The sequence below is a fragment of the Kogia breviceps genome, chromosome 12 (assembly GCF_026419965.1).
Source record: "Kogia breviceps isolate mKogBre1 chromosome 12, mKogBre1 haplotype 1, whole genome shotgun sequence".
Taxonomy (NCBI): domain Eukaryota; kingdom Metazoa; phylum Chordata; class Mammalia; order Artiodactyla; family Physeteridae; genus Kogia; species Kogia breviceps.
This window is the reverse complement of record NC_081321.1, coordinates 4,380,069-4,396,088: the sequence shown is the minus strand read 5'-3', so window position 1 is coordinate 4,396,088 and position 16,020 is coordinate 4,380,069. Positions and strand designations below refer to the sequence as shown.

General features: G+C 46.5%; 1 protein-coding gene and 1 non-coding gene across 2 annotated transcripts in view; one reads left to right on the top strand and one right to left on the bottom strand.

Moving 5' to 3' along the window:
* The window catches only part of NDUFA9 (NADH:ubiquinone oxidoreductase subunit A9), a 29,614-nt gene extending 14,077 nt beyond the window's left edge, over positions 1 to 15,537 (bottom strand). The window contains exons 1-6 of the mRNA XM_059082709.2: positions 15,121 to 15,537; positions 9,767 to 9,937; positions 9,323 to 9,420; positions 5,855 to 5,946; positions 4,289 to 4,430; positions 98 to 200 (exon numbers count right to left, since the gene is read on the bottom strand). Coding sequence (XP_058938692.1) covers positions 98 to 200; positions 4,289 to 4,430; positions 5,855 to 5,946; positions 9,323 to 9,420; positions 9,767 to 9,937; positions 15,121 to 15,169 — 655 coding nt within the window. The 5' untranslated portion in view covers positions 15,170 to 15,537. The remainder of the gene's footprint in view (positions 1 to 97; positions 201 to 4,288; positions 4,431 to 5,854; positions 5,947 to 9,322; positions 9,421 to 9,766; positions 9,938 to 15,120) is intronic.
* LOC131767585 (U6 spliceosomal RNA) lies at positions 5,056 to 5,162 on the top strand. The gene has a single exon (XR_009338784.1). It is a non-coding gene; the product is annotated as a U6 spliceosomal RNA (small nuclear RNA).
* Positions 15,538 to 16,020: the final 483 nt, after the last annotated feature.

Here is a 16,020-nt window from a genome sequence, read left to right as displayed (position 1 = left end):
ACCTCCATCTTCCAGTCAGAGAAGATAGTTTGCCTGTGATTAACTTGAACCTGGTTAACCAGCATTCCCCCTCCTACGATTAAGGAAGAAGACCTACTTGCAAAATAATTGAGGAATCTATCCTCTCTTCCAAAGATGTCCGATGGCTTTATGATGGTAGCTTCTGGAAATGTGTCTCTCACTTCTTTCTCTCCAGCAGCCTAAACAACCAAACACAACAGAGTTCTGCGGTGAGTTAACGAAGCTCCCACTCCTTCCCCTATGGGGACGCTACGTATATTTCAAGGTCATATTTCCTCCAGGTTAAGGGAATCATATTATTCATAACACTCAGCTACAGTCACCCCCGCCCCCGCCCTTATATTCAGTTTCGCTTTCCACAATTTCAGATACCCGCGGTCAACTGTGGTCCAAAAATATTAAACAGAAAATTCCAGAAATAATTCATAAGTTTTAAATCGTGTGCTGTTCTGAGCGGCGTGATGAAATCTCATGTCATCCTGCTCGGGCCTGCTGGCACGTGTATCTCATATCGTCACAAGAAGAAGGGTGAGTACAGTCAGCGGATGTTGAGTGAGAGAATGGGGGACCATATTCATGAAATTTTTATTATAGTCTATTGTTATAACTGTTTACTTTATTAGTAGTCATTGTTGTTAGTCTCTTACTGTGCTTAATTCATACGTGAAACGTTATCATAGGTATGTGCATATAGGAAAAAGCAAAGTATATACGGGGTCCGGAACCATCCTCAGTTTCAGGCATCCACTGGGGGGTTTGGAATACATTCCTCATGGTAAGGAGGAGACAAGTCTACGCGAAATTTTTTTAAAAAATACTAACACATAAAAATGCTCCACCTCTTATAGCTCTTGCTGGGTTTCTTCCCATATTTATTCTAAGGAAGTTTATGAAGAAAAATCAGAGTAGACTCACTTCCTAGACAAGGTGCAGACACCAGCACCTGGCTCAGCCATCCTGCCTACCCGCACCCGCCGGGGGTGACATCAGAGCCCCGGTGGACCTGGGCCTCCGTTTCTTGAGCTTCTCGACTCCAGGGACCTCATCTTTACCCCACTTCAGCCACTCTCAACTTGGAGGCCTCAGACCAGAACAACCCAAGTGCCCCTCCTCTGAGCCCTACATGAAGACATGCTGCTTTCAGATGACCAGCTCCTGTGCTGCCAGCCTGCTTGTTCTCTGCTCCTGAGATGTGCTCCTTCAACTTCTTGGGGACCCGAGTCCACTGGGTCTGCCCTCCTCCCCACCAATGCCTCCGAACGTCCCTTGCCCCAGATTAGATTCCATGGCCCAACTTTTCCATCGCTCTCTTAGCGATACTGTAGACTACCTGTCCCCTTGTCCTTTACTCCCCCCAACAGGCAAAATCCCAATCCTGGAAGAACCCCACTAGCCTCCTTCTTTAAGCCATGCACTCCTGCTGCCTTCAGAGCTACAGGAAGATAAACAAGTACAGATCATCAATTGGTAACACATAAATTCCTGTCCCCAGTTTTAACCGGGCTCATAACATTTCCCAGAAATAGGGTTTCCTTCTAATTAGTTTACATTTCCAGTTGACAAATTTCAAACCTTTTCTGTTCTATCCAAATTTCTCCCTTACTTTCCCCTCTTCCTTCCAGTGAATGACTTCATCTTCTAATTCAAGGAGAAAGCACAGCAGCAGAGAAAAACCCCCTGGTGTTCCCAGTGCTGAATCGACAAAGCCAGGTGCACGAAGCAACACTCTCTCCTCCTTCGTGACCAGAGTGGAGGAAGTCACCTCCTGTCACTTTCTCAGGAACCCGCCCTGTACTCCTGCCCACATCTGCAGTCGGGCTCCCCACACCTGCACCTTCCCACTGGCATTTCAACGTCAAGATCGTCTACCTTAAAAGAGAAGAGAGGGCTTCCCTGGTGGCACAGTGGTTGAGAATCCGCCTGCCGATGCAGGGGTCACGGGTTCGTGCCCTGGTCCGGGAAGATCCCACATGCCACGGAGCAACTAAGCCCGTGAGCCATGGCCGCTAGGCCTGCGTGTCCGGAGCCTGTGCTCCGCAACGGGAGAGGCCACAGCAGTGAGAGGCCCGCATACCGCAAAAAAAAAAAAAAAAAAAAGAGAAGAGAAATTCCAACTCCACACGGCCCTGCAGCCTCCTGCCCCCTCCTTCCTCTTAGTAAACCAGCTGAGAACGATGCCGTCTTCCTGTCCCTGCCGCCTCCACCCCTGCCTGCCCGTCACGCACCTGCTGCCCCGACCCCTGCTCAGACTGCTCCCGATAAGCCCACCGAGGACCTGCGGTGTAGACCCCGGCTGACCCTGCGGCTCTGACTCACCTCTTCATCTGCCCCCCGCTTCTGTAACCTCAGACGCTCCTGGTGTCCCTCCTGCCTCTCCGGGTCCACCCTGCTCAGTCCTCTTGTTTGCTTTTTGCGGGTGCATCCTTGTCCTCGTCCCCCAGACACCCCGTCAGTGCTCCTCTGGGCGCTGTCCAGAGCTCTCTGCTCTCGACTCATCCCCATGAGGCCACCCTGTCCCCCCGGGTCGCTTCAATTAACAACAAACAGCGGGGACTCCCACGTTCATGTCCCCAACCACACTCTTTCTTCAGAGCTCCGGGATCTTAAACCCCATTCTCCACTGGGACCTGGGTGACTGACATGCACTTGAGATGCAACCCGAGGCCCAAACTGGATCACCCTCTTCCATTCTCCACAAATAGTACCTCTCAACTTGTGCTACACATTGGGAATACACAGGGAGAGGTGTAAATCCTGATGCCCGGGTCCTACCGCCAGAGCTGCTATTTCCATTGGTCTGGGTGGCCTGGGCATCAGGATTTTTCAGTCCCCTCCACGATTCTAATGGGCCACTAAGGCTGAGAACCCCGCCCCCAGCACCCGGTCCTTCTCAGGGGTTCCTCATTTTGTTCAACAGGAGCACCACCATCCATCCAGGGGTTTAAGCCTGAGGGCTGGGCACCTCCGCCTCCTCCCTCACCCTCCCCACTGACTACCCACCCTCCGCCCCCTCCAAACAATCGCGAATGCGGATGGTTCTCTGAGCGCTAGGGCAGAGGCCGGCACGGCCTTCACTCTCTCACTCCCTCTCTCGCTCTCGTCCCGAGAATAGCGTGTATGCTGACTTATGACTTATCGTAAGCCTTCCGTTAAGTACGGTAATGACGGTGAGGAGGCCTGTACAATTTTTAAAAAGTATTAATTTTGATTTCAGGTTAAATCATTGCTACTTAAAAGTGTAACTATTGCTATTATGAATTCCAGCAATAGTATGAAAACCAGCCTATCACAGAACGCTTTGAAATCCCGAGTCAGGTGTTCTTAACCAATTCCTAATTTTTCCTTCCGGAAACTTTGATTTTGAGGTTGTTTTTGTAAAGATCCCCCAAGTTACTTTGCAACACCTAGTGCATCTGGAATTATTTTCCTCAGTGGACTAGAAACTAGATGTGGCTAAGACCATATGTGTGTTTTATTTACCCTGTATCCCCAGCACCTACTACAACATGGAGCACATAGTAGGTGCTTAATAAATAATTTGCTCAATTAAAGAATGCAGTGGAACCAAAAGCTGGAGCCAGTGTCAAGGAACTCTGTGGTCCTTATCAATCTGACCCAAAGCAGGCTCCTTACGGCAGGAACCAAATGCTGAAGGCATTCCCGGGCACCGCAGTCCCTACTGAGTCCTTAATGATAAAACATTTCAGGTTACAGACCGACTCCAAACCAGGCTGCTCAATCCCTAGGTACAATCTGGACCACAGTGGGGTTTCTGGGACTCCAAGAAGCCTAACTACAATGTGAACAGCCATTTTCCCTGGCAAATACTTATCCTGTCACCCCCAGCCTTCACATCACCCCTCCAAGCATGGCATAAGACCATGACTATGCAAAGGGTCAGAGAAAGAAGGATGGCCCTTTAGCTTTGGTGGCTGACACAGGTATGACTCTTATACAGGAAGCATATACTCTACCATTTTTGTGTTTGCTCTGTAAGTCTATGACGTGCCAAGAAACTTTACACCCAGGAGGGCGGGTAATAGTATATGATCTACCCCCACCTCTGAGGCCGCTTAGCACGGTTCCCTGCAAACAGAAGGCGCTCAGCTACAACTCAGCCACACAACAATCACATTCTGGGTATGGAGAATTAGAGAAATCCCCCTTGATTCTGGATACGTCAGTGAGAAACCTTTCTCACTTGGAAACCAAGGGGCTAAGAAACTCAAGCTCTGTGAACCACTTCCCAAATCAACTTGTTTCTTACCTTATTTCTCAGATATTTAGAAGAGCTTTTAATATCGGCATTCAGATGAGAAACGTGAATAAATTTTTCAACTCCAGCTTCCTTGGACACTTGAGCGATTGCTTGGGGAATCTTTACAAAAACATCCTCAAAATCAAAGTTTCTAGAAGGAAACAATAGGGATCGGTTAAGAACACCTGACTCAGGATTTCAAAGCATACTGTGATAGCTGGTTTTCATAATATTGCTGGAATTCATAATATCAATAGTTACACTTTTTTTTTTTTTTTTTGTGGTACGCGGGCCTCTCACTGTTGTGGCCTCTCCCGTTGCGGAGCACAGGCTCCGGACGCGCAGGCTCAGCGGCCGTGGCTCACGGGCCCAGCCGCTCCGCGGCACGTGGGATCTTCCCAGACCGGGGCACGAACCCGCGTCCCCTGCATCGGCAGGCGGACTCTCAACCACTGCGCCACCAGGGAAGCCCAATAGTTACACTTTTAAGTAGCAACAATTTAACCCAAAGTCAAAACTAATATTTAAAAAAAATTTTACAGGCCTCCTCACTGCCATTACCATGCGTAATGTAAGGCTTTACTATAAGTCATAAATCAGCATACATACTATTCTCTGTCCTCAAGGAATCCCAAGGCTGAGGCCCTTTAAAAACATCTGGCTGCACTGACTGGGCGGGGAGGGGAGAAGTGCTGGGTGCTGAAGGGGAAACCACTGCTCACCCCCAGACCTTTGTTTTCCTCAGGGGAAAAAAAGGAAACTAAAAAAATACATCAGTGCTCGCTTCAGCAGCACATATACGAAAACTGGAACGATACAGAGAAGATTAGCGTGGCCCCTGCGCAACGGGGACGCGCAAATTCACGAAGCGTTCCATATTAAAAAAAAAAAAAAAAAATACGTCACTCCCCAGTTAGACCCAACAACATGAACTAAGTGGCTGCTCTGTACGAAAGCACTGTTAGTCATCACGGGAGCTATAAAGCTCAATAAGACCCTCCAAGCCATCAAAGAACTTAAAACTATGTGATGAGGCAGACATATCTAAGTAAGTCTAAGTCAAACTTTCATAAATGTGAAGAAAGAGGCATGAACAGAGTGCCGCGGAACCACAGGATTAAAACATTCTTGTTGATAAACAACCCACACGAGGGCTACAAAGAACTGTTCAAACTGGCGCGCGCGCCACCTTTGATGAACAAGGTGGAGGCTGCATCGGGGACACTGTTCACGCGAGAAAACCCAGGGTTCCGCTTGCCGGTCGGTGGGACAGGAAAACCCTCCTTCCCGGCCCCACCCCAGCTGGTGATGACGCCCACCACACGGGCACAATCCACAGTGGTTTTTTATCGCTTCTTATACTAGGCTTAGCACCAGCTGGATGCCCGGCTCGGGGAGCACAGGGGCTACGTGGGGAGGGTGGTCACTGGCTGTGGAAAGGCGGTTCAGCCAACACTCATTGAAGAGCTAATGAAAAATGCCACGGCTACAATCCCTGGCGTGTTACGTGCCCAGCCCATGTCTACTGCACCTTAGGCCAGCTCTGCAAAGGAGGAACGAGGGTCAGAGGCTTACCTGGTTTCCCACTCCCGCCCAACGAGATTGATGGCCACGTTGCTGTGCTCCACAGCTCTTCGGATGGAGTCCTTGTCCCTCCCGTTCCATTCCTGCAACAGCGGGGGCCAGTCACATGAGAACGTCAGGGGTGCGCCCTGGCACAAAACACGCCTGTAGCTATACCCCCGTCAGCAAGATGCACGACGGGCCGTGTGTCGCCACCACGAGACGGTGCCGTGTCACACCGGCTCCACTGGCTACAACAGAAACTCTGCTGGTTCTCTGGCTCTTCTGGAAACAAAGAGGTCAAAGCACATTTTATTCAGGCAACAGCAGGTGACAGAACTGGAAAAGACACTCTTCATTTTCACGGGGCAGGGCAACTTTTGTCCTCCCAACTGCCCCGCAGAAGCCTGTAAAGGAATCTAGTAATCAAGTCTCCCTTCCTGAATGAAATACAGCCAAACATCCGAGGATCATTTGGGAGGTGAACTGACTCTCCCTTGTTAGCACCAACCAGTTGGACGGAAGATAGGAGGGGTGTCTCTCAAAGGTTAATGTTAAATTGGGAATACTCATGACTATTTTCTTATTTCTTTTTAACTCTTTACTCTTTATAATCCCAGATCTGGTCACTTCTGCTTTAAAGACATGAAAACGGCACTCAGAGAGAAGTGACCCGCCTATCAGTTCAGGGCGAGCCGATGGCAGACTTCGGTGGAGACCTGCACTTGTGAGCAGTCGTTTAGGACTTAAGTCAGATAGATGTGTCTTGTCCAAAATAGTGACAAGGAACTAAAGACCCCCGGACAAAGGTAGAGCATTTTCTATGTTAAAATGAAAATAAAATTTTAAAGCATTTTGCAGGAAGATAATAAGTAGTATGGATTTCTTAGTTGTATCTGTGAGTGAGGGAGGGTGGCGGGGAGAGTGAGAAAAGAGGGGAGAGCGGAAGAGAAGTGGGGGCCTGGGGGAGAAGGAGAGACAGCAAGCAACAGGATGCCTGCGCAATTTGGAAACGAGAGAGAGGGCTACGGGAATCAGATTCAAGAGCAAAAAGATGAAGCCCTCGGCAGGCAGCGCTGGTTACAGCTGACTGTGGAGATTGCAGTACAAGAGACAGAATATGCAAATTCCACTTTGCCATTTACGAACAGTGTACAAATGCTCTCTCCAAACTCCACGCGAAACTCGAAAGTGCAACCTACCCCACGGGGCTGCCATGACGAGTAAGTGAAATCTATAGAAAATCCGCAGTACGGTAAGCAACACACTCAACCAAAAAAGCGCTCTACACGTAATGAACTTAACACGGCCTTTTCAGAGAAGATGACGCGGGCGGGAAAGGATGAACCCAAGAAGACTCAGAGGGGAAGAGCTTGCGGCATAACTGCATGAATGGCCCAAGAGTGATGCCGGAGAGGAGCAGTCAAAAGGAAACCAAAGGGCTTCCCTGGTGGCGCAGTGGTTGAGAGTCCGCCTGCCGATGCTGGGGACGCGGGTTCGTGCCCCGGTCCAGGAAGATCCCACATGCCGCGGAGCGGCTGGGCCCGTGAGCCATGGCCGCTGAGCCTGCGCGTCCGGAGCCTGTGCTCCGCAACGGGAGAGGGCACAACAGTGAGAGGCCCATGTACCACAAAAAAAAAAAAAAAAAAACAGGAAACCAAATTCCCAGGAATAAGGCCCAGGGGCACCACCAGGCTGGTGAACCAAACGGCTGTTCAGACAGCAGTTTCCAACAGAGACTAAAGTGGGGAAATCGGCACCCCACACCCAAGGTGGTCCATCCTTCTCAAAAATAAACAACAACAATACAGTGAGGCGTCCCCCCTGTTACAACTTTCCTGGGCTTCCCCTTTCATAAACATGACCGTACTCAAAGTTATGCACTTTGTGTCTGTCCCTGTGGTCTGGTTCAACAAGACACACTCAGAGCTTAGCTCAACGCCAGGAACAGAGCAGACACAACAAACGCCGGTGGAAAACACGGACTACGTGTCATTCAGCTTAATTCCAATGACTCCACATTTGCAAGCCGGTAAAAGTTTTTGTCCATCACTTGTGAAATACCTCAATTTTGAGGCTTGACAAGGTGACTGATAATCTTCAGTCACAAAGAACTAGGAAAAGGCTAAGCTCCTCTAACTGTAATACCCAGCAGGTATTTGAGAATAAGATTCTGGAAAAGAAAAACACTTTAGAAATAAGAAATTTCCAATATAAATATTATATTTAGCTTGTGAATCTTCAGTAAAGAATAAATGAGAATGCCATTAAAAATAAGTCAAAATTTAATGAGGTCACAAATAATCTGTGTGAATAAAATGGATACTAAGGATGTTTCACCAACATTTTTTAAAAGAGGAAAGTGTGTCAGTGGAAGCGCTCAGGCCCAGGCAGGATGATGAAAGTGAGAAAAGTTAGCTACAAGCACAGCTGACCCAAGCACCCAGGCCCAGAGTGTTTCTCCATAGGAAACTGCAGGCACTGGGAGAGCATCATTCTCTGAGAAAAGGACCTGTGTGCTGTAGGATACTCGGCATCCCTGGCCCCTGCCTAATAAACCGGTATGGTCTCCGCTCACTGTGACAGCCAAAAGGGCCCACACATTTCCCATCACTCCCTTGAAGGGTCTCCCCACACAATCCCCCCTACCCCGCTGGCAACTAACTATTGGCCTAAAGGAAGAGTCACTGCAGTGAATGCGCAGGAAGAACTGCTGGAAGTCAAGTCGATCCAAGCCAACCAAGTTATAAAACACCCTATTGGTGATTCTCTCTGTCGATTGAAGCACCGTGCCAGAGAAATATAACACGAGGCACATATGTAATTCTAAATTTTCTCTTAGCCACTTGTAAAAGAATAAAAAGAAACAGGTGAAATTCATTTTAATAATATTTTATTTGACCCAATTTATCCAAAATACTATTTCAATATGTAATAAATGTAAATATTATTAACAATATATTGAATATTATCTTCTTCGAACCAAGTCTTTGAAATGTGATGTGTAATTCACACGTACAGCGCACCTCAATGCACACCAGCCGCATTTCAAGGGCTCAAGAGCCACTCGTGGCTGATGGCGACCGGCCAGCACAGGTTTAGAGCACAGGTTTAGAGCAGAGGCTGGCAAACGATGGCCCACAGGCAAATCTAGCTTTGTAAACAAAGTTTTATTGGAGCACAGCCGCTCCCATTTGTTTATGTATGGCCTGTAGCTGCTTTTAGGCTACAAGGGCAGAGCTGAGTAAACAGGACAAAGAGCCTATGACCTGCAAAGCCTAAAGTACTTCCTATCCGGCCCTTTAGAGAAAAAGTTTGCTAACTGCTGGACCAGGGTTTACAAGAAAGGCCTGTGAATGGAGGATGCCCTTGGTCCACTCTGGGATGAAGCTGCTGCTTTATATACCACCTCTCCACGCTAAGAATGACCTTCGTAATTTACATTTATCACCTCCAATAATCAGTAACACGGGCTCTTACCAGAAAGATAATCTGGCCCAGGTCGCCCATCTGGCGAAGGTGCATGGTGTCATACGGCTCACACCGGTAGGGGACGATCACTTGTGACCCCATGCGACCTAAAATAGAATGGGTTGGAACAAGGATCCACGTTCACATAATATGGTTTCATTATACAACAGTGATTTTGTAACATTTAAATTCTAGTATGATAGGTGAATTGATGCTATTTTTAGTAAGAAACATATTTTGCCGTGCTAGAGATGGCATAACTTTTCAGAGTCCCCTTTCCCGTATTAACGTCCTATATAGGAAGTCTGGGCCTGCTCATAAAGTACAGCAGACCAAAATTACCTAAATCCAAGATAGGAGCAGTTCAAAACGCCGTTACAATAAAAAGAAACAGTTCTCATTAGGCAACTGTAATAAATGGCTTTGGAGTACGTTGAACGCAAGGAACTTTACCAAGGTGGTTGACAACATAGCGGCCCAGGAATCCTGTTGCTCCAAACACGGTGGCCACAATCCCACTGACTGAGGAACGCCCACCTTTCCCATGAGGTATGAGTGCGTGATGAAGCTGGCGCTGCGGTGGGCCATGAAACACAGATGTGGCTATTGTAGTAACAGAAGAACCTTAAAGAGAACCCCAGAATATACATAAAATTGACTATGAATTCAAACAGCTTCTTTTCCTAGAAACGCAACATTATTTTGCTATCAGTATTTTCATTTACTTAGGTTACAGTTTAAATTTAATGTTTATAATTTAAGTAACAACAGCAACAATAAACACAAATTATTGCAACAAAAAAATCCATAGGACATAAGGAAATGTATAAAAGTTAGAAAGCAAACTCCCTGCCCTATAGGATACAATTCACCTAAAAAGATACATCACGTTAAGAAAGATAATAATAAACAGTTACAAATTAAGAGAGTATAAATCTCTACATGAAAGGAGCAGAGAGAATGCAAAGTAAAGATGCCATAAGTTAGAGAATCATGAGGAAGGACTCCTGAATAAAGTGTTTTGAGAAAGATTTGAAAGAGTAATAACAGGAGAGATAGATTTCCACGTGAAACACGTAACACATCTAACAATGTAGGGGTGGGAATGAATGAGCCCAGCGCAGGGAAGAGCAAAAGACGTACCTGGAACAGACTGTAAAACTGATGATGAATGAAAAACAGAGTTGATGATATGGGTTGGAGGTAGAGGTAAGAGATTATTTTTTTAAAAGAGTACAGTTCAGGGGCTTCCCTGGTGGTACAGAGGTTAAGAATCTGCCTGCCAATGCAGGGGACACAGGTTCGAGCCCTGGTCTGGGAAGACCCCACATGCCGTGGAGCAACTAAGCCCGCGAGCCACAACTACTGAGCCTGTGCACCACAACTACTGTAGCCCGCAGGCCCAGAGCCCGTGCTCCGCAACAAGATAAGCCACCGCAATGAGAAAATGGCGCACCGCAACGAAGAGTAGCCCCTGCTCATTGCAACCAGAGAAAAGCCCACGCGCAGCAACAAAGACCCAACACAGCCAAAAATAAATAATAAATCAATTAATTTTTTAAAAATAAAAAAATAGTTAAAATAAATTAGTTTTAAAAAATAAAAATACACTTCAGACTTTATAAAAACTAATGAAAATCATCAAAAGTAGATAAGTAAGTAACTAAGAAAGTATCAATAAGTCTGCTCTGCTTTCTAGAGCTGACTTTCCAGTGGCACTCTGCCCAGAAACCACTGATTTTCCCGTCCAAAAGCATGGAATTGGAGAAAAAGCCTAGCTTACCAAATAGTTACTGCAACCAGAGACTAGAAACAAACAATGCAGATCAGACACATAATAGTAACAAAATAATAATGTATAAATAACAGCTAAACTTACAAAGGCACCTGGCATCGTTCTTAGCACTTAATAGATATTATTTTATTTCACACTATCTTTATTGCCACTTTACAGATGAGGAAACCAAGGCTCAGAGGGGTTACATGACTAACCCAAAGAGCCTGCAAGGGAAATTGAAAAGTGGCCCAGTGAGGTGAGAGAAAAAAACAAAAGAAAATGGTGTCCAGAAGCCAAAAGAAGAAAGTGACTGATGGAGAGAAGTCAACTCTATCAAATGCTGCTGAAAAGTGAAGTAAGAGGAGGGCAGAGGACCCTAGGATATAGAAAATGTTGGCTGTAAATGGCCTGAACAAGAGCAATTTGATTGGATTAGGAGAGTGTGGCAGGGAGGTCCTAAGAGGAGTATCGAAAATTCTTCTCAGGGGATACCATGTAAAGGGACAAAGAAAAATGGGGCTAGAGGAACAGGAAGACAAGGAAGGGTTCTTTTCATGTGAAATATTATACCATATTTAGATGTTGATGGGAACGACCCAGCAGAGGGGAAATGTTAATGACTCAGGAGAGGGGAGGAAGGAGGTTAGGGAGGGTGGGCTCAAAGGCCACATGAGGGAACATCAGACCAGGAGAAGCTCATACACTGTAAGAGGAGGGGAAGCAGAGCATTATCCAGCTCAGCTATTAGATTATCATGGTGGGCAAAAGATTGTTCCCATCTGATTCCTTTCCGTTCTCTGTAAAGCTAAGGATAAGACAGAAGCACGTATTAAAAGTTTTAGGAGATTGGCAGCTGTTAACTAGTCATACGGAGAAAGGGAAAACAAACTCCCCAGAAAAAATGTGCTGAAAATCCACTTGCGATTTGCATTCATGGATTTAAAATAAGGACACTCAATTCGTTTGTGGAGTTTTCCTTAGCTTAGCTCTCAGCCGCTCAGGGGCAGGCAGGAAATACGTGGAAAACATACGTGAAAAGCTTGGTTTAATCAGCATTGATTTTTTTACGTCAAAGGGATAAGGGCTGGGGAGTTGAGAATGTATGAAAGGGAATGATTAGAAGGATGAGTAAGGAAGTTAGGGCACAGCATAAAGGACAGAGCAAATATAATCAGAAGAATTACTGGAGTCTAGGTATGAACATCTCCAAGGATTGTTATGAGGATTGGAGTAAATGTGTTTAAAGCATTTAGCACATTACCCAGCACACATTAAGAATTCCAGGAGTATTTTACTATTACTTTGAAATTCCTCAGAAAGTAATGTTACACTAACCTCACATGGTTATTTGTTTTTTCAACAATCACCAGCCAAGCATTATTCTAGAAACTGTGACTAACATAGTAAAAAAGACAAAGTTCCTGGCCTCATGAAGGTTACATTTTAGAAGGTTGATATGAAAATTAATAATAAATGGGTAAGGCCTTCCCTGGTGGCTTAAGAATCCGCCTGCCAATGCAGGGGGCACGGGTTCGAGCCCTGGTCCGGGAAGATCCCACATGCCACGGAGGAACTAAGCCCGCACACCACAACTACTGAGCTTGAGCTCTACAGCCCGTGAGCCACAACTACTGAGACCACGTGACACAACTACTGAAGCCTGCGCGCCTAGAGCCCATGCTCCGCAACGAGAAGCCACCGCAATGAGAAGCTCGCGCACCAGAACGAAGAGTAGCCTCCGCTCACCGCAACTAGAGAAAGCCTGCGCGCAGCAGCGAAGACCCAACACAGCCAAAAATAAATAAATAAGTGTTTTAAAATAATAATAATAAATGGGTAAGTACGTCACGGTGCCTTTCACACTGCAGGTTCTCAATAAATATGTTATTAACCTCTTTGGTTCCAGCCTCTCCATTTTCTTCCATTTATTAGGAACACCGTTAGGAAAATAATATCCTTTTTCATTAAACCTACTTTGGTTTCCTACTGTTAATACCTAAACCAGTAGCCTCCAAACATATTTGCTTCCACACCGCATAAGCGTTTTTTAAAAGTATTTATTTGTAAATTACATGCACGTTCTATGTAGTACCAATATGTTATACACATTTTGCAACACACATGAAAGCACTTAGAACAGTGTCTGGTATATAGTTTGAACCATGTGTTAGCTATTGTTACTACTACAGAAAACTTTTTTTCTCTAAGTTCTAATACTGTATTTTTATATACCATTGGTTCCTCTTGCAAAACCCACTTGGAAAACCACTGGTCTAAACTCTGCTTGGCTTTCAAAGGCCTCCATTATTTGATCCCATCTAATATATTCACCCTCCTTTCCTACTATTCCAGATCTTCAGGTGGTCATCTCACTGCCTCCATTCTCACCCCCTTGTCCTTGCTAGTGCCAGGAAAATGTCCAACCCCTCTAATTTTCCAGATCATAACAACCCTAAAAAAAATTTTTTTTTAAATCAATGGAAGCGCTGCAATTCTCCACTGGCCTTTCAATCTTCCCTCCCTACTTCAGATGATCTACTTTTTCCCTTTCCTGATATCCTGTGGTACTTAATAGTCTCGCCACATCTCACTATATATGTTTTATACAGTTCTGTAGTGTTTTGATTATGTTACACACTAGACTTGCCTCTCCCGAGTTTACTCAAAAGCTTACTTTACCAGAGACAGTAAAGCAGAGTGGTAAAGAGCACAAGCTACGGTGTCAAGTTTAAAAAAAAATGAGTCAAAGGAAAAAATTTTATGAAAATGTCTAGAACGGTGTTTAGCCGACAGCAGGAACTCAATAAATTGTCGTTATTACCATTCACAACCTACACTATGTGGCACCAATGTAACAGTTCAACAAGAACCAGCAAATGTCTTTGCAAAGAAGTGAGTGCTACGAAACCATCCATTATAAGTGATGTGCACCAACCACCTGCCCAGAGGCGTGGAGGAGCTCTACCCAAGATGGAAAATTAAAAAGAATCCTGCAAATACTCCTGACTCTCACCTCCTGCTGAACATTAGAACTACCTGTGGAGCTTTTGAAAGTTTAAGGTGCAAGGAGCCAGTCTCAAAAATTCTGATTCAATAGCTCTTCAATGAGTCTCCATTTCTATTTTGTATAAAGCTCTAAGAATGATTCTGACATGCACCTAATTTTGAGAGCAAATGATATTCTGTAATAACTAAAATACACTATGGAAAAATGCAATTTCTGGAGGTTGATGCAGGGCATGTTTGTGAAGGACAGGAGGGTGAAATAATGATGATGGAGTGTAACTGTATTCCCAGTTTCCTTGCTTTTCTAGCCTCTCTTAGTGAGTGGAAAAGCAAATGCGTGTTTCCAACTTGAGGACCACAGCAGACCGATCAGAACAGAAGGGACAATAAACTACACTTAGACAAATCCTAAGATATTCTTTTATTCTTCTTCCTTTTTGTCCCACCAATGTCCTGATTCTTCTCTCTCCTGAGCATCCCTCGCTCCCCGAGGCCTCAACGCCTCCACATTTGTAGGAATGCTTTTGATTTAGAAAGTGCTCAGAAACTCCCTGACATTGTGGTATGATCATTTCCACTGTGATGCGCAGAATCTGAAGTTGAGACCGATTAAGAGTTTGCGCAAAGTCATAAAGTCAATCCATGAAGAACCTTTTCTCCACTATCCTTTCTTTCCCCCATCCTTTTGATTCCTCCGCCGCCTTCCCCCCAATATTTCTTATAACCCCAAACCCTTACAACCCTATCAGTACTGAGTTTCTCGATCTTTCACATGTCCCCTTTTCCTCTCCCCTTCGCGTTGCTCACGTTCTCCCAGCGAAGACCACTTCCCAGGTGCACAATTTAATACGTGAGCCGGGGAAGGGGAGAAAAAGGAGGAACTGGACAGAGGCAGCTCCGGACCTAGAAAAACCAGGGTGCCCAGGGACTCAGCGCGACCGCTGCACCACCGGTGCCACTCCCCAAACTTTAGATCCGCATCTTGGACTCCCGATTCGGGGCCGCCGTTCCCGGTGACACTTACGTGACATTGGCAGGGCCCTGACAACTCGGGGGTGAACGGCAGCCGCCATCTTCTCCCACAATCCCCTGCTACCGGCGCTCGGCCGACTACGGCAACTAAGCTGGGTCAAAAGGCATCTTTCCCTGCTGTCTGCGCAGGCTCCAAGCGGGAACGGAAGGGGCGGGGCCGAGGGTAGGGTGAAGAGTGGTCCGGAAGAGTGTTGGGGAGAGAGCTGGAGCGGCTGGGGGGCACGGAGAGAGACGGGGAGGAGGGGAAGTAGAAAGAAAGGAGTCTTAGGGTCGGAATCCCCGGTCTGGAGTGCACCGTAAAGATAACCTCGTATTGTCGAGGAACCTGAAGTTCACAGTGGACCGGGGACTGACTCAAGGGCAAAATGGCAGCACCGCAGCTCTCCCGACTCTCAGTTCATCGTGCCCTGAAAGTGTCCGATGGGGCGGCCCCGGTGAGGCGGGGAAAGAGGAGGCGTGGCACCTGCGCTCGGGAAGCTCTTTAAGGAGAAAACTCGGGCCCAGGGGACTGGAGGGGGCGGGGACCAAGAGAGAAAAAGTGAGGACGAGAAATAGAAGTGAGAAAGGATGCTGTCGTGGAACCGGAGCAGCTTCCGTCCGGAGCCTTGGCTCTTGCTGTTCCCTTTTCCTGGCGTGTCACCAGCTCAAGTCTTTGCGGGCAGGTTACCTCGGAGACGACTTGTCTGACGTCTTCTATCATTCCCCCCGTCCTTTAATTACTCTGATTTATCAAAGCCTTTATCTCACCACCTGACATGAATCCAGGGATTCTTAACTTGGACTGCCACCCAGGATTGGGCTTCAGGGAGCTTCCCTGGTGGTCCAGTGGTTAAGATTCCGTGCTTCCACTGCAGGGGGTATCTGTTCGAACACTGTTCTGGGAACAGAGGTC